Consider the following 22,288-nt stretch of genomic DNA (forward strand, 5'->3'; position numbering starts at 1 on the left):
AATTCTGGCTGCTTTACTCATTAGCTGGCTCCAATTTCCTACTGCAAATGTGTGGTTGGAAACCAGTAATTAACAAGTTTGTCAACGAATGTATGCTAATTTTGAAAATTATTTTTCTTACCCCTGCAGTTTATAGTGGCTGCTGCAATGCACGTCCTAACTTGCAAAAGGTGCGATGCCTCAAACTTTTATTCTCGCTTTGTAAAAATTTGCAGCAACCAAGATAAACGCAAAACGCACGCCATATTCATAAAGACTGTAATTTGTACCATCTGGGTCACGAATATTTCTTTTACTGCAACTCAAGGAACTTGTTTGTAGTGTACAAGAGTACGAAATAGAGTCAGACAAAATAAAACAATGTAGTAATGTTGACGTTTATTTAGATTGTGACTATCAAATGCAACAAAAACTTGTTTTATTGCATACTGTCATTTTTTTATTATGCAATATGCCCCACAATTACATGGTGTGTATTACGCAATATACATGACCTCAGCTGCTATTTCCTGAGATTCACTAAAAGACCCATAGTAACTTTCTCTATAAGGTGTATTCACGGGGCCTTGGATCGCGCGGCGGCGCTACCTGCGCGGCGGCGGCGACGCCATATTTGAGGTTACACTCCGCCGCTAAGGTGGCTAGAATGCCATTCTAGCCACCTTACCGGCGCGCGGGCAGCGCGTTTCCCGACGCGAAACGTCGTTTGCGGCGTGGTGCTGGCAAGAACGTTCGTGTGGACGGTGTTTTTCTCTGTTTGATTCGTGTGTTTGAGAATGTTTGGTCGTAACGAGTAGCCAGCATTGTTTTCGCTGCGAAATTCCCGGATGCGCTGTTCACCGCAGACCCGAAGCAGGCCGATCGACGAAAGCAAGCGCGCCGTTTTTTTTATTTTGTTGTTGTTTCGAAGCGAAGGCCAGGGCAGTGCTTGAAGACAGTATGATTTCGCGCGAAGAATGCAACTGTCCGATGGTTTGACAGGCGCGGCCAGCGGCGTGCATAACCCGGTCCGTTTTGGCGATATCGCGCTATCTCGGTGTCATCCCCGTGAGCCGATTTCCTTATTTCTTCCGTTGCTTGAAGCGACCGTAGCGCGAGTTGAGAAAATTTCTTCACCCACGGCTGCGAGGATATTTGATGTGGTGGTGGCGTGTGAGAGAGGAGCTGGTTTTACCGTGCACCCAGGCATGTTGCGCGCTTCTTGAGGAGTATGAGAGACGGTGAGGTGCTCTGGCGACAGTGTTCTGTGCGTTGAACGCACGAAGGTCGTCCATTTGAGCTCCTAATGAAGCGGAACAATTACGCACAGGGTCTGGGTGGAAACCATCGCGAGGTAAGTACGTGATAAAATTAGGTATGGTGGCCTAGTGGCGACGACAAAGATCCCACCGATGATTTTCAAGTCTTTCCCTTTAGGTAAAGGCGAAGCGGAAATTATAAGCAGAACAAGATTATGAAACACGTACGCTTTGGCTACTTCGAAAGCAGCGCAGAGACAAGTGACAAAGGCTGCTCTGTTTGTCCATGCAAACGTTAACGTTTTAGTCTCTGCGCTGTTTTTGAAGTAGTCAAACTGTGTACCCAGCGTCAAGCTTTAGTGTCTGAACACGTAACACGCTTGGTCATTAGAGAACAGTCGAAGGCGACGAAGAAGAATTGGATCAATTTGGATGCCCGCAATTAGCTGGGAAGCGTACGCGTGCGTTCCCCTCAACACTCGAAGTAGCCCATGTTGAGGCTGGGAGCCCAGTATGTTTCGTCTCATCATAAAGTACGCCGGCTACCTTAATTTGGGAACATGTTAAGCATGCGAATGTTTCAAACATGTGACGAGGTGTGAGGTGAAAGCTCCGACGCCCATCGTCCCGGGGCCCACCTGGGTGAAACGGGTTCCAACAGATTCGATACTGATAATTAGCCATATTATCGATAACTTCTTTGGTAATTCGTCGGATGAAGACAGACAGCCTTCAAGCACTGCCCTAGCCGTCGCTTCGAAACAGCCAAAGGAAAAAAAAAATACACGGCGCGCTTTTTTTATTGTGTCGTGCGGCCTGCTTCGGGTCTGCGGTTGTAGACGTGAACAGCGCATCCGGAATTTCGAAGCGAGAACAATGCTAGCTACTCGGTAGGACGAGGCATTCGCAAACCCACGGATCACGCAGAAAAAACACCGTCCACACGAACGTTCTTGCCAGCAGCACGCTGCAAACCACGTTTCGTGTCGGGAAACGCGCTGCCCGCGCGGCGGAGTGCAACCTCAAATATGGCGTCGTCGCTGCCGCGCAGGTAGCGCCGCCGCGCGGCCCAAAGCCCTGTGAATATACCCTATACCTGAAAAAGGCATTCGCTGCCCATTGATGTAACATCAACAGCCACAGCTGTTGATGTTACATGCAAGTTTCGTGCATTTAAAATACTAATCTGAAGTGTTTACTAAGACATTTTTGCCGTTCTTCCATCCCAGTCAGGCAAATAATACACACCTTGCAACTATGCTGGAAATTAGTATTTGTTTTATCGTAAACTACACTTCTTTTGCATTGCAACCGATAAACTTAACCAAAACTGCATTATATTTCACAAGTTCAGGATGCATCCTAGAACACTTAACTAACATTCTAACTATTGAACCCTAAGTAACTATCCTTTTACTACCCACATTTCGCACTTTGTTTGACATGGGTAACTACTGCTTCATTAATTCTGCAGAAAACATTGCACTAACACACTGACCTCTTGGCAATTCTTTGTACCATTATTGCTGAAAAACACGGTGTTTGAACATATGGCATATGAACGTTCCATGCAGCACTACAAAATGTGGCAGCCACGTCAGGGGTTGGACACCAATTTGGGATTTGCTATATGCATAAGAACCACACGTTAGCCTGCTTTATTTGTGCAATAAAAGAGGACTTAAGATTGACTTACACTAAACGTTGCAAACAGTTCTCTGAGCAAAAATGCGCCAACATCCTGTACTATTTCCTGCACCAATGAATTAACAGAACCTTTAGTGGGGTGTTAGTGCCTTGAATCGCAGGGTCATGGCACTAACTGGGGACCACTCTAGGTACCCACGTACTCATACAGGCATTTTTTTTTTCCTGCTTTGGGGTGTTTACTTTCTCCACCATGTTAATTACATCGGCCGTGCACCTATCCCGTTAGCTTTCTCTCCAAGAGCCGTATATGCGGGTGTCCATATAAATGAGACGCAATGGGGCTACATTCCAGGCCAGTCAACTCACAACAGCTCCTAGAATGTTAACACCCACACTTTTTCGTTCTCTCTTTTTTGTAATTTACAGCTGCGACGCGCAAATACTCTAACAAGGTCGGCAGAAGAACTTGGTGATGGAGCTGCTCATGAATTAAACAAGACGACGCAGACGCAGTGAAAAAAAAAACTAATAAGAAAGTTGGAATGGCATTAGAGGAACTCACCCGAGTCGAGGTATTTGTCGATGGTCTGTCGCAAAGGCGGCACAGGCAGGGAGGGCAGGAGTTCGTCGTGGGCGAAAGTGCTTTCCGCATCGGTCACATAGAGACGGTCGCGCTCCTTCCGAGCCTCTTCGGCGGTCACAAGATCCATTTCCTGCACAGGCCGACGCCGCCGCCGGCAATGTTATATATTTACACGGCGGACGCCGCGCGAACCGGCGAGCTCAACGCACCGGAAAACGCCTCGCTCAGCCGACACCTCGGGGGGATTACGGAGGAGGAAAAGAGTGACCTGAATAAAGAACGAGAGCGCACCGTAGCGTAGCAGCTGAAATTACACAACGACGGCGTTCATAGCATACGCTGTAACAATAGGCGACGCATGGCGGGGCTCCGGCTGTTTGAAAAGAGCGCGTCTTGGTTCGAGGAGCGATAGGGTCGTCGCGAAACGTCATGTTTGACAACACTTGTGGGTTGATGGAAGTGCGCTCTCAGCGAAGAGACTGAACGAAACAAACCTCGCTGCAAGAACGTGTTTTGAAACCGCGGATGGAAAGGGAAAAAAAAAAAAAAAAAAACGGGATGAAACTTCTTCCGGGCGACGAAACCAACTTGTGCAAGACAACCCAATCGCGAACTGCGCGAAGTATTGAATGCAGTGCGTTCTACATGTGAACCACGCAGAGCCGTCCAACAAAGATGAAACGAAGACACCAATTCAGTGCCACGGTGTACGCGAACACACAATACAGTGACACGCCAGCCGCTAGCAACAACGCGAGCGGCGCAGTATTTACCTCGGTTACTCCGCTGTCGGACGCTGGCGGCTGTCGCTACAAACAAGTCGACATCTGCGGAGGCGCGGCGGAGCAGTCGCCCTTTCGGGATGGAGGCTGCGGATCTGGAGGAAGCAGTGGTAGAGAACTACATTCTGCTTTCCGTGACCTTACGTCGCCGAGCGAGCCGAGTCTGCCAAGCCGCCGAGGCCACGCGTAGATCTTGTTTTGAAATCAACAAATACTTGACCATCGGCTCGTTCCGGCCACGGCTTGGCTCTTTACGGCTCCTTGTAACTGTATGCTTACAAATCTAGTTAATTTTTGTTACCGTAAAATAACAACTACTAACTAATTTTTTTACAAAAGTAAAATAAATGTTGTTGATCTGTTAATTATGACCTATTACAATCGATTTGTTTTGATCCAAGTCAAGCCTAGCCAAAGCCGACTGTGCTGCGCGCGTGTGTGCTTTTGCGCGTAGTGGACGAGTGCGGATTGCGGACAGTGTGTTGCGTGCGCGCTTTCATAATGTGGTGTCTTGACTAAAACTCGGTGTATGAAAACAAAACAAAATGGTCGTGCTCACTAACCTCTACCTGTACGCCGCGAAGGTGAGAATTGGCTGTCTTCCTCTTTCGGCTGAGTTTGTTCAACCCAACGTTACTTGATGGTTCAGCCTAGAGTCACTGTTCAGCCAACCTCCCCTTGCTGGCCAGCAAAGACGAATTAATTCTGCACGGTTGTGATTTGGTAGGTTTCGAGCTATTATGCCGCAGGACTGCATCGTATTCGTATTCTATTGCATGCTCTGAGTAATGTAATCACACAACAGCACTGTTGAAGTCGTTGCTGGCCTGTTACTTATCCAAGGTATTTCTGAACCCAGGAGTCGGCAAAGCACCGACCTCTTCGTGATGTCAGGCGCTTTATGGATCGACTTCGGCTCAACGTACGCGGCGGGAGTGGAGGCACGGGGTACCCACGCTACGGCGGGATCGGCGGCAACGGCGGTAGTGTGTTCTTCAAGGCCAGCGAAAAAATAGAGCTGAAAGACATCGCCAGAGAGTACCCGGACAAGCGCATCAAGGCTGGCCAAGGACATAACAGCAAGTTAGTGGAAAGGCTCTTGTTCTCTTCGCCGAATGTTTTAACTAATCGCGCGAATGCTAACGAAAGCAGTTACTGCGCAGACGACAAACATCGCCGCACAGCGTGTTCGTGTCGTCTCTCTCATTTCCGATGTAAAAAAATTACACCATCTTCCTGTAGGGGAACCCTGAGTTGTATGCGAAGCAGCCATGAGGTCGACTGAAGTTCCCATCAGTTTTCAGTTCGTCGTTTCCGTTGACGTTCAGCTTCGCGTCCCTTCGTTGTATCAGTAGCTTCTTGACGTAGTTTGAATGAGTGAAGGACATAAGGCGCGTTCGTAGCACATGCTCCCGTCTCGGTTTGTAGCGCAGTGCATAGAGTTTCTTAGTAAGTATACTAGAGAGGAAACTGCGCCTGGTAAGCCATGTCGTCGTGAGGGTTCATGGGAAGACCCCCCTTTTTGGCTTGAGCTTGGCATGACAATTGGATTCTTGAGCGGTTTTTGGGGTTTGCTTTCTTCATTATGCATTAACACGTTTACAAGCTACAAGGAAGACGAAAGAAGTCCTGCCTGTTCTGCGGCAGCCGTGTTCAGTGAAACAGCAGGCAGTACGTGATCGCACCTGCCGTTGCCGCAGTCGAAGGACGTATGACTGAGCGGGTAATATGCCGCTGCGGAATTTGTAGCCGACGAAAATAAGAAACAAACGTGCTTCGACGAAGACAAGATACGACAGATACGGGCGCTGTATGCGTCCTATCTTGTCATCGTCCACGACTGTTTAACGCCACGTTTCCTTTTTTCTTGTTAAACTAGCTGACGGTCGGTGCATCGGTTCACCACGAAGGCAAAGTTTTCATAGGCACGCCCAAAAAACTTTCCAAACTCTTTGAACAACTTATTATTTGAAATAATGGTAAAATTAATAAAATCAGATTCTCTAATGAGTCCCCCCCCCCAATATTAACATTGTTTGTAACTACAACCTTGGCCAGCAAAATAGCAGGCACAACTGTTCCAGCAAAAATACGCTTTACTTCCTTTTTCCTTAGTTTAAAACAGCCTGTTTTTATTTTCCACATACATAATTGCACACTATTCTTCGCGTTTTTGTGGCACTTTGTTTAAATTTGCGGTCACTAAAACGTTTCAATCCAAGCCAATGATGAAACTAAGGCGAGTGCAATGTATAATGGCGGCCCATGACGACACGAACGGCCTTGGCGTGAGCCACATAGACGCTAGCGCCAGATTCCTCTCTAGTGTATATTGTAAGAAACTCTATGGCGCAGTGGGAAGAGCGCCACGTACCTCCCGTTGCGGCCAGAGATTCGTGGGATCGAAACCGGGCGCCACCTAACTATTTCTTTTTATAGTGGACTGCGCTGACATCAGCCCAAACGCTGACGGGACTGAAGAGACGCGCATCCGCAGTAGAGTGCGGACGGCTGACGACAAGGGAGGGAGGGACACAGCCCCGAGCATGAGATGCTCCGCATCTAGAGGGTCCTGCTGTTCTAGAAGAGTTATTGCAGTGCGAGAGACGGCACTGAAAATATGGCATGCAGCCACGAGATAAATATTGTATTGATCTAATTTTTTTTTCTCCCGAATTGGTCATTTCATCTTTCATCCTAAGAGTACCAAATCTAAGTGTTCTCGTTGCTGTAACACTGTCTGCAGTCAGTGAATCACTAAGTGTTCTTGTTGCTGTAACACTGTCTGCAGTCAGTGAACCTAAATTCTGAAATAAAGCACTGCTGGCTGCAAGACCTCTACCAGCTCTCTAATAAATCCTAAACAACCTTAACCTTCACATCCAGTTAAATTGCATGTGGTAATCAAATTACTGTACCATCGAGATGCATTCAAATACAAACAACGGAGCCTGTGGCTTTCAGTGCGTGATGCCCATCCAGGCGGCGGGCTGTGTATTTGCAGAAGGAGCAAGCTATGAGAGTTCATGTCCAATCTTGGTGTGCAAAGAGCCTGATTCAGTGTGTAAGCATGTTGATAAGGCCCACCACCACATTTGGTGCTTGTCCACGTTATTATCATCTTCGTGCACTGCTTCGTCCTATGCAGCAACAAAGTTTAAAACGGTAGTGGGAACTGGCGCCAAACTTAGTGGCAGTCCAAATCAACATGCTCACCTACCGAACAACTACTTTCATACCAAGGTATAACACGAACTCTCATAACTTGTTCTTACTGTAAATGTCCGTCCCGTTGCCAGGATGCACAGCATGTACTTAAAGCCACATGCTCCATTGTTTGTTTTTCAATGTATCCTGATAGGTGGTAGCCTGGTGTCTGAGGCTGTATAGCCGGCTATGATTTAACATCATGAGAGCGTCGACTAGGGGTTGGGCCAGCGCCTTATCATGGTGTAAACTGGCGTAACGAGCAGGACTAGTCGCACGCGCAGGGTGGCCACATCAGTGTGAGCGTCGTCTGCAAGGTTGTCCCTCCAAGCTTGGCACAAACCCTTCCACTGCTGATCAGGGGGGTCCTCACATTGTTTGATGACGACAGCAAAAATGCGTGCAGAAGTTTGCACGTGGAGTCGGTAGTTTTTGTGCCTCCTATTTCTTTTCACAATACTGTGTCACTCCAAGCTTAGACAAGGAACCGAAAGAGAGACAAAAATATAAAGAATTTAATTGTGCTTCACACTATTGGTAGGTTATGGTGGAATTTACGTATGCAAAGAATTTCACAGGTTTCACATGCATACCTGTATTACAACAACGACGACAACTCTAAAAAAGGTTATGGCGAGCAAGGTGCACTTCAAATTACTGCCACCGTTTGGTGATGAGTGGCGCGGCTGAATAACAGTGGAAGGGTGTGTGTCATGTTTGCGAGAACAGCCCAGTAGATGAAGCTGATGTTACTGTTCCGTGCATGAGAATACTCTCCCTCACTTCAGTGTGGCTGGTCGACACTCTTGCGGTATTATTCAAAAAGTGGTCAGGTGTGCTTTCACGTTTCTCCTCTGGGGGCACTTCCAAACAACTTGAATGCAGTGATGATGGATAATTAGGCTGTTTATATCTTATTTCTAATTGCAGGTCGACGCAAATTCTGGGAGCCCCAGGCCATGACGTCACCATAGCCGTCCCAGTGGGTGTGTCAGTCTACAACGGTTGTCAACACCTGATTGGTATGCTGCAAAAGTTTGCTTTCTGTGAGTCAGGTGTTTAGGGGAGGCACCCTGTGTGGGTGTGTATTATACTGTGTAGTAACTACTGCCACTTGTCATAATGGCTTGTCAGATATGCTGCTGCCATAAAGCTTGGCTGTCATGCTCCAGTTGGAGTTGCTTCTTGGCCTAAGTCCACTTCCAAAGTTTCCAACCTTGCAATGAGTTTACCGGTTATGCTATTTTTTGTGCATTGTTTTACCTCCCCCGTCAAGATCGACTTCACTACAATGTTTGTACGTCTTGAACTAGCCCTCTGAGAATGTATTTCTGTAAAAGGATATACACAAAAGCACCCAGGCAGGATACATTAAGGGGCCATCGAAGAACCACAGTTGGTCAAAAATTTATATGTATAGTCAAACCTGCTTTTTTTCTCTTGCAATCAAACGTGTCTACTAAATTTGCCCTTTCTCCCCTCCACACGTCCCAGGGGACCTGATCAAGCCTGGTGATCGAATCCTGGTGGCCCGCGGAGGCCAGGGGGGAAACCCCCAGAACCAATTCAATGGCCAGAAAGGGGAGGTTGACAATGTCACCCTCAATCTCAAGCTCATCGCTGATGTCGGTTTTCTTGGGTGAGTGATTTGTGTCGGGCTGGGAAATGCACAGCAGCCTATAACAGGGCTGCGTTTGTTCCCACTCCGCTGCCCGATTCTTAGGTTTGTCTGTACTGTGCAGATTTAGAACGTTGGGACTGGCTCATAGATGAAATAAAGGGTTGTATGGTGATCTGTGGCAGGGCTTCTTGGTGCGGCACTGATGACCCGACAACAACCGTTCGAGTGGGTTTCTAGAACTGTTTATTTACGTAGAAAACATATACTGAATACGTACAGACTGATGTCAAACTTACAGTTAGAAAATTAAATGAGCGTCTTAGCCAGCTAACTTTGTGCAACGTGTCCCTGTCAACGATGAACCCTGGCCTAAGACAACTCCAGTGGTGGGACCCTCCCTAGTCAAACCTGGCTAGCTTGGCAATACGCCAACCGTAAGAGTGCTTGAAAAACCCTAACAACCCGACCCCGAGGCATTCTGTCTCGGGGTTTCGTTCGGTCACCTAGGCTTGACACACATGCCAATCGGCACCTTCACCAATCTGATTGGCTTCATTGCCAAATCTGTGCATAAAGTGCAGCGGACAACTCCTCCATTGTCCTGAAGCGCTGGTGACCTTCTCCCACCACAGGAGTTAAGGAAAGCACCAAAGATTAAGATACGTAAAACAGAGCAAAAGAAACCACAGGTAGCAAGCACGCGCAAGGCATCAGAGGCAACTGGCGCTACACTTCTGGAATGCTGCCCGGGCTGCATCTTCCCATGCTACTACGCATGTTAACGATTTGGCATAGACAGAATCACCACAACAAATGAGCTGTGGTCTAAAACCATCCGTCTTAACACATTCGGAGCGACTCCGGGGCTGCCGGCTCTTGACACGCCCCCCCCCCCCCCCCCCCCCCCACCCCTCCATTTCTTGAACTTCCGGCACTCTGCTCTTCGCACCCCCGACGCGGGAAACGTCGCTGGCACCTGTACACATTACAGACAAGTCAAATACAGATGACCTTCCATGAGAGCACCACGGGGAAGTAGAAATGATCAGATAGCCTTTTGCTGGTGCAAAAGAGTCATAGAAGGGTTGAAATTTCAGTCACTTGCTTAGCTGTAGCCCATTAATTGCAGGTGATCAGTTAGCTTCTCGTGATGCTTTTCAGGGATTTATTAGGCTTTCCAACTACCGGTATGCTAAATTATTCGGGGTATTGGAGGGGGGCTGAAGTTGTTGAAGGTGGGTTTTTGTGCTCACACATCCTCACATTCAAATGCCACGCACGCCTTTCAGGCTTTAAGTGTTTCACAGAATCGTGAAGTACATCTTTGGTGGTGTACAGCATGTGGAAAGCACATAATCTGGAAGGGGTCCCCATTGTACTCGAGTGTCTGATGTATCGCTCGTGGGGCACCAATCAAATGCAGAGCTGTGCAAGCTGGAGAACATACACGACCAACTTCATGCATGCACAACACTATACAAGTTAATCTGCTGGCCTCACCAAAACGTAGAAAGGCTACTGTTGTGGAGCGGGATTTTTTTTTCTAATCGAGGAGCAGAGGTCAGCGTCTGCTTTTTTGTCTGTGACGGGAAGTAAATAGCAATGCATTGTACAAGCCTTGTACAGATGCACAAATATCTTCTGTGACAAGTGCAGATATCCTTCTTTTTGCTGTAGTTTATCTGTTGCTTTTGAAGGCACACTTGTTAAGACAGCACAGGTTACGTACACACCATCTGATTGTGTGGGCTAAGACATGCCGAGACATAAGTGAGCCTGTCGAAGCCTCAACGCACTACCACTATCTGAAAGTCAAGCAAATCTGGCGGGGAATGCTGGCATTGCAGCGGAGAAACACTGGGGAAAGCTAGGGGGCCGATATGCACATGACGGTTTTTTAATGTGCCACGAGCTATGCAGAGGAATGGGCAAACAGTCCGGCTCAAGCAGAAACACACTAGCCATAATGTGATTCCCTCTTACCATGGCAAACAAGCAGGATATGCTCTCGAGGCATCTCTGCCGCCTTTGAATGGAGAGTCTCGGTTATTGTACTGAATGGGTGAAGTGTTTCAAGCTTGCGCAAAGGGTTGTGCTTGCATTGGAACAACTGATTCAATCATTCAAAGAACTAAAGTAACTTTGTGAGAGTTATTTATCTGCAACAAAAACACGAGTGCATGAGCACTGCTTGGGTTGACTTAACAGGGTTGTGGCAAGAATGTTCAGCTGGAGTCATATGTGATAGTTTGTGGTCTTTGGAACAGTGAACCTTGGTGTAAGACCCCTGACTTTTGCAGCCCTAATTCTTTGTGAACTGGGTTTACGGAGCCTGTGAATTTTGCAAACGCAATCCTAGTTGTGGTCTTGAAACCGAAAACACATCAAATAGCACAGCGGTAATGCTTCTCCCAGTTGAAGCACAATGTGATGGAACGTTTAGGCTGGGAAGATGATGCTTGCATCATCTGCTCCGTGTGACAGAAATTCCTGCTCTGCGTCTTGCAAAAACGGCCACCTAAAAGTTTCCCAAAGCAGGGAAGGATTCAAAATGGACACAGGAAATGAGAGAGGTGTCAAACTGCGCAGTCTAATTGCGAGCTGCTTGCTGTTTGTGTGAATGCGATATGTCTTTGCTAGCGTAACCTCATGATTATGTGAGTTAATTCACCGTGTTCAAAATGTGTTTCATAATCCCTTTAAAGAAGTTGTAGCATTTTATGGAACAGCTGCTTGGGGTTATTGCTCAAAGCATTGATTGTGTAACATGAATTCCATTTTGCTTTTTTTTCCCCCAGCTTTCCCAATGCCGGCAAGTCAACACTCCTGAGGGCACTATCAAGGGCCGCACCCAAGGTTGCCAACTACCCTTGTATGTTACAAGCCGTTCTGATCTGGCATGTCAATTCCTCATTCTACTGTGCTTGAGCCCATCCGACACATTCGGTGTTTCCTTTTCTTTTCTTTTCTTTTTTGTCTTTCAGTTGGTGGCTTCTTTTTTCTTTTTTTTTTTTGTATTACTGTGACCAACCAATCAGTAGCTGAAGACCAAAAAGCTATACTTTAGCTGTATCTTCCGTTGTGTTTGTTTCATACCTTGTTTTTTTACTTTTTGCAGAAGGTTTCATATATAAAGGAGGATCATTAATATGATGGATGAGTGATAAATGTGACCTTTTAGGAAATGTAACAGTTTTATTATCTATCTGCAGTAGTGTGTTGATGTTATGCGTCTAGTTTCTGGGCATCAGTGATTTTATTGAAATTAGTGCATGACAACTACATATTCTTTTCTTCCTTTTCCAATGCAGTCACGACTATAAGCCCCAATATTGGAATCATGGAATATGCTGACCACAGGCAGGTAAGGGGAAATTTCAAAAACACTAATATAGTAGAGCTTAGTGCAGAAAAATAAACAAGGTTTTTGTCGTTAAGAGAAAATTTCAAAAACACTAATATAGTAGAGCTTAGTGCAGAAAAATAAACAGGGTTTTTGTCATTGCATATTCTCTTCAACGTTTTTGCAGATGTTCTTTTATTCAGTTCTTGCCCACCTGCTGCTTAGGATACGAAATGCAAGCGAACAAAAAATCAGTGTTGCATGGCAGAAAACACAGAATTCGTATCGAAGATAATGTACTTTACTATCTACGCTCACATTTCTCCAAGGGGAGGTCTAAACAAAAAAGCGTCCTTACCCCTTGCAGCCAGCTTTTTTTATGTCTTCCAGAGGTAATCTCGCAAGGACCATCTTTTTTTTTTTTTTTTTTTCAGGCAATACTCTGCAAAGGCAGAGCAGTCTATTGCCATAACCTTTCACAAACTTGCATATATCCTGTATACTTTCACTGTGCAGTGTTATCTAGCTACATGTAATGATTTCTCAGGCTTCAGGCCTAAGAGGTATCTGCCGCATCACCATGTGGTGGGCTGAGATATTCCAATTCAAAATTCAAGCCTGTGGCTATAAAAGGGGTAACAGCTGTTTGCATTGTATTTTTTCTTGATAATTTGGTAGCTTTGCAACAGAGTAACATGGTTTCACCTGCAAAAATGTATTTTGCAGTCATGCCTTAACATTTTTTTTTACAAATTTATATTGACACTACAGCTGCTTTGCCAGCATGGCTGGATCAGCATTGCCTTGATTTTAATCTACAAATCGTTCTTGTTTTACCAATATTTGCCACTTTTGCTGCCCTCTCCTTCGTTTTTTTGTTTGCTCCTCATGTATACATACACATGTGAGAAAACCACAAATAATACTGTCACAAGTCAGAATTTTTGCGAACATTGCCAAAATCACTAAAGTTTTCTTCATGATACACAATGCCCCACTACATTTTTTGTTGTTCACAACAGTTTTAAAACTATTGCAAAGTCGTAGCCTTTATTGCCTTTGTTGTGTTCTCCTGTACCTCTGCCACACCCAGAAAAATTTTAGGGTCTTTTTAATTTGTAATTATGAATAATGTAAGTGGGGAATCTGGTTTAGACTGGTGTGAGGGCACTTAGTAATGTGCTCTGATGCCTGTAATTATGTTCGTGCAATTATCCTTGAGCATGTGCAGTGGAAGCCCACCCCCAAGCAGGACTTTGTAGGCTTTAATCGAAGGCAACTTACATTTTTAGAGCCATCGGATGGCTTTCTTTACTGGCATATTTTCTCTTTCTTTTTATTAGGAATTAGTGCTGCCTACCCTTCATGTCCTAGTTTATTTTCACTTTGCTGGAAAAAATTTCACTTCATGACATAGAGAGTTGTGCTTATGACAGACGTTCATTGAGAAATATGGTTGACCCACCACAGTGGCTGCGTGGCTAAGGCGTTGCGCTGCTGAGCCCAAGGACGCAGTGTATGTCCCGGTCACGGTGGCGGCTTTTCGGATGGAAACGGAAAACGAGAACACCTGTGTTTCGAGACTTCGCTGCATGTTAAAGATCCCCAGGTGGTCAAAATTAATCCTGAGCCCTCCATTATGACGCTCCTCATAGCCGAGGTGTAGCTTTGGCACATTAAACCCCATAATCTAATCTAGAAAAGTATGGTTGAGCCCTACTTTTTCAACATTCCTAAAGGAGTACTGACACGAAATTTTCATGTTACGTTTTTTTTTTTCGCTGCTATGGGTGCCTGCCAGCCCACTAATCGTAGGATGGTACATTAAATGGTTGATTGTAGCGTAAACAATCATTTACGGCATCGTTTATTCGTGTCAGTTTCGTTTTTGACAGAACGAACGTTGAGCAGCCATCTTGACAGGAGGGCGCGTGACGTCACCATTCTTGTCGCACCGCTGCCGATCTGGACACGCGTGCCCAGACCAGCCGAGGTTTTCACTGTCCCCACGTGCCCGGGCAGCATGACGTCAGTCCCAAAACCACGACGTATACACACGGTGTAGCAGAGCGCGCCAACCGCAGCCAGCGCGTCAGCTACGTCACGGGGCCTCGACCCCGGCAGTTTGGGGCAAGGAGCAGATGATTTCATGCTGGCCCACTCTGGGCTTTCTCGTGCGGGCGAAGATTAAAATGGAGTTAAAATATGTTTTACTGAACGGTTACTGTTGAAACTTGCTGGGAGATATCTCTTGGTAAAAAGGAAGCGTTTTACATAGTTATCTCAGCTTTGAAATTTCGTGTCACTACTCCTTTGTTAAAGGAGAAAGGGGAGAGCCAGGTGACAACAAAAGGTGGTAGTCGCTGGCTGTATAAGTGCTACTTATTTAAAGGAGTTGTGTGTGAAAGTGGCATTTAGCTTCAGCAGCAGCGTAAAATCGAGTTCACACTCTCCCACTGTGAGGTGTCCAGGCACCATGATGTCGTTCGAAATTGCATCACAGCCTGGCATCAGTGTGTTTCAGCTGACCCTGACAGATTTTGTGTCTTTAACCACAGATCTCCCTGGCCGACCTGCCTGGACTCATCGAGGGCGCCCACCGAAATTTTGGCCTGGGCCACCAGTTCCTCAAGCACGTCGAGCGGACCAGCATGCTGCTGTTCATCGTTGATATCAACGGGTTCCGCCTTAACCAGACGGCAGTGCACAGAAGCGCATATGAGACGGTCATGTCCCTTAACAAGGTTCGTGGCGGGAGCACCGCTCCAGTTGGAAGGTCTTTATCACTGAGGAACTGACTAGTCGTTGGTGCAAACGCAGCTTTTGAGCTGTTTCTTGTGGACACTGTTTTTGTTGTTGAGGGCAATTCATGTCTAGCGACAAGTAAAAACTAGTGACATGTTACACCATCCCCGCCATCATTATGTATCATCATCGCTGTGGTAGCAAAAGCATATGCACTCTCATAAAAAATGAAGGAAACTCACACTAATGCGTCAGACTTGAAGGTAGCGAAGCTGCACATAACCTTCACGACCGTGACGACGCTTTAATTTCACGATTGCAGCCTATTTGCTTCTTCTTCACTGCCGCAACGACTAGGAAAGGCAGTTTGGAACTTTTCGGCCATTTTTGGCAAAGAACGCAGCATTTTACTGACATTTAACCGTGCAGTATGCTCATGTCAAACTGTGCACTTTTAAAACGGCCAATTGCACTCAAATTTCCCCTTGACCAAATTTATTTTTCATGTATAGTACCGAATTTACAATTGTAGGTCAACCTTTTCTCTTTTTTTTTTTTTTTTTGACTTTGACTTTGACAATTTAATGTTGGGGGTCGACTTAGAATCAAATTCGAACTGTCTACCGCTAGTAACGGCAAGAGAAATGAGAAATCAGGGGTGCTACGAGGTGGGGACAGCTTTGCACCCTCGTTCCCATTGTTATAGTCCAAAGTTTGAACCGCATGGGGCGTTTTGTGCTCGCGAAAATGCGCCGCGCTGACGATACCACCCGCATGCTGCGTGCTACGCGATCGGCGGCGGCAGCATGGCGGTATCACCAGCAGCAAATATGTGCGCCTACCTCCAGCGACCGTTTCTAACCGCTCTTTAAGATATCACTTTGAGGCACAAACGAAGGTGTTTGTGCAGGAAAGGAGCTGATAATGTTGGCGAAAACGACACTATAAAGCATCATCTGCGCCGCTAGGGAAAGCGCCGATCAAATATCTGCAACCGTGGTAAGCCTAAAACATCTCCGGTGGCGCCAGCCGGCTGTCCCGAGCGCTTTCAAACAGCCGCCACGAAAAGCGCGCCTTCCCATTGGGGCAAGTCGTCAGGCTCCTCCCACTGCCGCGCTCGTCACGCGTCATACCGATGTAGAACTTAGAAGCTGCCGCGTGCGCGGAATCAGCGACACGGGTGTGAAAAAGTCGCCCGTGCAACGCCGACGCGCACAAATCATGTGCAAAAACGCGCCAAGAAGCATTTGATTCGTCTCTAATAAACAAAATGAGTATTAGCGAATCCCTTGATTCAATGTGCGGCGCTAACGTAGCCCAAGTCATATCACATTGTTCAGTACACTTCCGAACGCGATGGTTGGAGGTTAATCGCTCAAAAGTAAATCACGCGTGGCCGCTTCTGTCAGCCGCCATGTTGTTTGTTTTGGTATCGCGTGGCAGTGGCCGCTGCCGGTTGCTTCCATAGTTGTCATCTTGCAGCGAATGTGTTCTTCCCGCTCAACCCACAACGCATGGTTGTTCCGGGTGCTTATACAAAAGATTATCTTTTTTAACATCTACCGCGTATACCGCGAGCGCACAGCTCTTGTGGGAGCATCGATCATTGATGGTAGAGCCGCTGTGTAGAGCCGTTGGTGGGGTGACGGAAGAGCTTCTCTTTGTGATACAATTATCAAAGTAGCGCTTTTTTTTTTTTTTTTTTTTTTTTTTTTTTTTTTTTTTGAGAGACAGAGATGCAACTTTTGTGGGTCGACCTATATTCGAGTCGACTTACAATCATGTAAATACGGTAAGTACCACCAAATCAGCTGGGCCACAAATGGTAGCCCCATGAAACGCCTCATTAATCAGTCAGAAGCATTCAAAATCGCTCCGCTGCAGACCATGCTGCACCTGCCGGTGCATCGCATAAACAGCCATGACGGGCCTTTTGGCGCTCCAGCCGATAGGGGCTTCTTCCGCTGGCCAGCCACGCAGCTTCGTGCACACGTAGAGCTTGTGTGCAAGCTTGCTCCCATTCTGCTTGCTACCGTCCTTGCTACCATCCGTGCTACCTTGCTACCTACCGTCCTTGCTACCATGCTTACTTCCACATGGCCACTCGCTTGCCGGCTACATCATTTTAATGGCTGCGCTCCCCTCGATTCTGTTTAAAAATTGCCGATTTTTGCTGACCACTTGCGGCGTCCACGCACGCATTTAAGCTGTTGTGTTTTGCATCTTGCTTTCTTTTTCAGCAGACTATGTGGAAATAGTGTTTTTAAGAGGTAGAAATTTTGAGTGCAGTTGGCCTTTAACCCCACTGAAGTGGGATTTCTTCCATGTGATGGAAGTTAGTATAATGCTAAGTAATTTTGCACCCTCTCCCCCTCCTTCTCTCTCTGCTTTTTTTTTTTCTCCTCCCAAAATTATGAAAATACAGTGTGTTACCTGGAAGCACACCTTACACTAGTGCAGGTCTACATGCGTGAGGAGGCTTTTGAAGTGTCTCCATTTACGTGCTGCGTGCATCTTCGTTGTCTGCACTGAATGCCCCATCTCCCTGCCCTTGGTATGCTTTGTGGGCTCAGGAGCTGGAGATGTACAAAGAGGATCTGCTCACCAAGCCGGCCATCTTGGCTGTGAACAAGATGGACACGGAAGGAGCCATGGACAAGTACGAGGAGCTCTTGGAGAGGCTCGAGAGGCAAGATCGTGAGTGACCTTACCACTTGTAGTGGTTCCTTTATAGGTCGGGTCGCTGTTTGAAATAGCACCCAACACAGTGCACAATGCAGCTGGCACTACTTTGTGATCTTGTCAAAGTGCCAGTAATGTTAGCTACTTGCTATCAAGACGGAATCACCAGTAAACGGGTAAAGTTGAATAGTTGTATTGAACTTATTACTGCAGGAAATTTGGTCAAAATATAGTTATTACTGTTCCCTTTAGTAACCACGCACTCACAATCAATCAGTGGCAGTGATATGAACATTCGTGTAGGTTCTAGGAAGGAAACTGGGTGTGTGGGCAACACAAAGCATTAAAAATTAGCCTAATTTATGAAAATATAGCTGACATCGTCTCATGGCTTGGTGGTGTGAGTCCCGCTTTGCAGCCACCTTTCCCTCTCACTACGTACAATGCCTGACTTGTATTTATAACACATGCACTGCAAAAGCTTTCACGTGCACAAATTTTAAATACGGGGGCCACTAAGAACGTTTCTCACCTATTATAAATGTACAAAAAGGTTTGACACCACAATAGGCGCAAGTGTGGGATATTAATCGTGCATGGCCGGCAAACTAGATCTGTGAGTGCAGCGGTGTCAACAGCTGCTCATTAAGAAGCTTTACCTGGGTGTCATATTATGAAGCTAGACAGTTTTGTCATTCTTCCTTTTCTTGTATCCTGTATGTAATAAACTAAAATTATAGTGCCATAATACACTGAATTGAATCTGTGGAACTTCTGTTTTTGTTTGCATTGCAGAGACTGGCTCAAATATCAGACTCTTCGTTTATTCATTGGATAAAGCAATATTTGATGTTGTTGATTGTAGGGTTTAACGCGCCGACACAACGCAGGCAATGAGGTGCTCCATAGTGGAGGGCTCCGGATAAATTTTGACCACCTGGGGATCTTTAACGTGCACCGAAATCTCGTACACACCGGCATTTTTGCTTTTCGCCTCCATCAGAAAAGCGGCCGCCGCAGCCGGGAATCGAACCCACGTCCATAAGGCAGTATTTAATTTATAAGCCTGAAAGAAGGAAAAATACCATGCGACATTTGCGGCGGCTGCCACAGCTACAGCAGATCGTGCGGTTTTATCCTGTGATGTGACTGGACAATGTCAAAGATTGGTGTTCAAACTTGTTTCAGTTTTGGTTTCATGCAACATGCTTCCCATCCAACGTTATCGTTGGTTGGCCGTTCTCGATATCTCAGGAATCAGCATACCGCGCTTGTTCCATGTTATTAGCTGTAGAATGGGTCAGATAAGCCTGCAAGTGCTGCTTAGTATCGTAACATTCACTAGCCAAGGCATACACAGTGGCTGAACGCCCTTTGCGTCATCAGTGGCGGTATTCTCGTGTTTGTCCATTTTGAAAACGTCTGTTTTGCGTCCATTTTATCGCAAAATACTTCCAGTGTGGCGGGCTTTGGGTTGACTTTTGCGCAACTGTTTGTGTAAACACATTTTGAACGACTAAACTCATTTTAAAATCTCTTATGTGTTTATTGTTCCGCCAGCGAACCAACAACAAGGCAACGAAAAATCGTCTGCTCCGAGAAGCCGTGGCTCATAGCTCCGCCGTGCTGGCATGGTGTCACATCCAGGTGTTCGCTTTTAGCCAATGAGGGTTTGCTCAAAACGGACACTTTTGAAACGGACACAAAATGGACAAAACACGGGGTTATCGCCCCAGAGGTGCTCAACTGCGACGTACTTCCATAAAGGCACTTCGCCCCCACTTTTTGGAGCTTGCCTGGCTTGGAGCTTGCCCTGTGTGGTAAGAGGCGTGTGCACACCAGGCAGGCAGTAGGTTGATTCGACACTGTGCGCGCAAGCTGTTGGTGCTTATTCAATACAATGCTAACGAGACCCCGCCAGTGCATCAGTGTCAGTCTGCACACAGTCTACTAACTCACTCCTGGAGCAATGAAGGTTGCAGCGCAAAATGGTGAATGCAGTATAGAAAACATCACTGCAATTAAACAAAATAGCAGAAGAAAAACAAGTCCAAATGGGAATTCGAACCTCCTTACTACAACATCTTGTGATTCAGACTACTCAGCCATACTACCACAATTGCCAGGGGGAGGAAATATGAAGTATATGTCATATAGCCTAGGTTTTTTTTTTTTTTTTTTTTTCATATATCTCTCTTTTTTTTTTTTTCGGCATTCAGAGCAGCATATATGAGTATTTTTTGGAAAACACTTGTGCAGTAAGCTTTCCCCAAGTCCCCACGAAAAACTTATCACTAGCGACTGCGTTCCTTGAGCACGAAAAGTGAGTGCAAATGTGTGGTCGTGCTGTGCTGACAGCTGTGCTAGTTCACCCTGTACAAGAAGTGCTTGTTCCTGTACTTTGCTTTTACGCTTTACAACAAAGTTATCAGTTGATTTTAATTCTTAATTACCCATATTAACTTTAATGACTCCTCCCCTGCCTTTAATTAGCCTTAGATTTTCTACTAGAATACCAGTCGCACAGGTATATACAGTCACAGCCCCAGTGCAGAAAAGCAAGTGAAGGGTCGCATGTGTGCTTGTGGGGAGCTACTTTGACTTGGTTGACTTTACTAAGCTTGGTACAGTCTTCAAACTAACAAACTAAAGCCACATTCTTCCGAGCTCAAATATTTTCGTGGCTTAGCTTTAACTGAGAAAATGAATTACAACGGCTCGTCAGCAGCCAGCCGACTGACTCCATTGGAGGGTCGGCGAGCCACCGCGCCAATAGGTGCAGTCAGGCTAAGTCTGTAAGCGTAAGCCTCATACAAAACGTCAGAGGAAATCAGCAAGGAATATGCAGAGAGGAGGACAGCACTTTAGAATTTATTTTTCTACTAAATAAATTCAAATTAATGCACCCAGAGTGATCGAAACATGGCCTAGAGACTCCAGACTTCAATTTGCGCAAGTAATCCCACAATGTTCACGAGCCACTTCAGTGTCCCTTGAACCCCTGTTTTCTTCTCTTTTAATCAGCATCCTCGCTGGACGAAGACATCAGGCCTACAAACCTCGTGCAGTTTGACGACATCATCCCCATCATAGCACGGGACGCCAAGAACACCCTGCAGATCAAGCAGAAGATTCGCACATTCATCGACATCCACATGGAGGAACAGAGGAAGACCCAAGATATCTCATTTGGGCCACAGTCACAAGATCAGGGCTTGATCTGATAGCAGTCAAGTAGGAATACAATAAAACATTTATCTATTTTGTTTGGCCTCTGAGTTGTGTATTCACCCAAAGCTGATTGAAAAGTAATAGAGAGCTGTCATTACTGTGAGTGGGATCTCTACGGTTTAACCGTGCTTGCCAAGCTTTGTCGCTTGGTAGTCTGAGCACTGGCTGAGTGTTCTGGGCATTTTGTTGTAGTGGAACCCCGAAGATAGTTTTTGCAGCCAAAATTGCAGGTGGAAGTCTCCATAGGTGTGGCAGTTGGTGAGCTCGGTGCTGATCTGTGTATTCACTGGTCTTTTCGTTTACAGTTGAACCCTGATGTAGCGAATTATCGGCTATAGCGAACTAAATACGTACTGTAAACCCTCGTTAACTTGAACTCGCATATCTCGAAATCTCGGTTAAGTTGAAACTTTTTTTCGCCGTGCATTAACCTGCCATAGGTGCTATGTATTTGCCCCCTCTTAGCTCGAAACGTTTTTCGGAGGGGACAGCGGACATCTCAAAGTCTTGACCGGGAGGGCAGAAGGCAAAGTCCACTCCCAACAGGAAACAAGGGCTCCGTGCGAACGTTTAGCTCTTACTATTATGCCGAACGCGGTCGTGAAGGGTGAATTTGAAATTCCCGCAGACGCAGCTGTTTCCTATCCGCCTTGTCAAGCAACTGTGGGAGTGATCACGTGTGCGCACCTGCGCGCGACTTATGCGCGGTGGGGCGGCGTGTGCAGCGTGCGCCCTTCAGTACGCAACCTGGCCCTTGCATGTGCGAGCTGGTATTATTTGTTTTCCCCGCGATCTGCGCGCGACGCATCTTGAGTTCAGTTTTGCTGAGTAGTGAGTGGTCCATGCAACGGACGCTTCCGAATATCGACGAAGATGTCCCGCCCAAAGCAGTGCAAATCTCTGACGTTGGAGAAAAAAGTCGCGTTAATCAAGGAATTTTTTTTCCCTTGCGAATTCTTGTGCCTTTACTACGGTAGCTCTGTTGTGCAGTGGAGATTTTTCTGGCAGCACTGGCTTTTCTTTTACAGTGACCTGGGAAAACATTTTTGGCGTTTTGCTTAACTCAAAATACCGCTTATCTCGAAATTTTTCCCGGAGTTAACGAGGGATTACTGTACTTTGGTTGGTCACGCTTTATTTGAATGACATTTATTCTTCTATAATGAAACTGAAACCGTGAAAGCCGGGCACGATATCGGATATAAC

The 22,288-nt window shown here is 46.3% G+C and overlaps 2 protein-coding genes across 2 annotated transcripts in view; one reads left to right on the top strand and one right to left on the bottom strand.

Annotated features, from left to right (window-relative positions):
* Positions 1-4,473, bottom strand: part of Crot (Carnitine O-octanoyltransferase) — a 75,138-nt gene extending 70,665 nt beyond the window's left edge. The window contains exons 1-2 of the mRNA XM_077699264.1: positions 4,245-4,473; positions 3,451-3,601 (exon numbers count right to left, since the gene is read on the bottom strand). Of these exons, the coding sequence (XP_077555390.1) occupies positions 3,451-3,598 (148 nt within the window). The 5' untranslated portion in view covers positions 3,599-3,601; positions 4,245-4,473. The remainder of the gene's footprint in view (positions 1-3,450; positions 3,602-4,244) is intronic.
* Positions 4,474-4,669: 196 nt separating this feature from the next.
* On the top strand, positions 4,670-21,115 carry LOC144169868 (GTP-binding protein 10). The gene is made up of 9 exons (XM_077699265.1): positions 4,670-4,837; positions 5,113-5,336; positions 8,391-8,482; positions 8,955-9,099; positions 11,880-11,953; positions 12,393-12,445; positions 14,983-15,168; positions 17,743-17,866; positions 20,876-21,115. Exons 1-9 carry the CDS (start codon positions 4,799-4,801, stop codon positions 21,073-21,075), a joined length of 1,137 nt encoding a protein of 378 aa, XP_077555391.1. The 5' UTR covers positions 4,670-4,798; the 3' UTR covers positions 21,076-21,115.
* The last annotated feature ends 1,173 nt before the right edge of the window (positions 21,116-22,288 follow it).

This window comes from Haemaphysalis longicornis, unplaced genomic scaffold, assembly GCF_048455015.1.
Source record: "Haemaphysalis longicornis isolate Haplotype H1 unplaced genomic scaffold, Haemaphysalis longicornis Haplotype H1 scaffold_2, whole genome shotgun sequence".
Taxonomy (NCBI): domain Eukaryota; kingdom Metazoa; phylum Arthropoda; class Arachnida; order Ixodida; family Ixodidae; genus Haemaphysalis; species Haemaphysalis longicornis.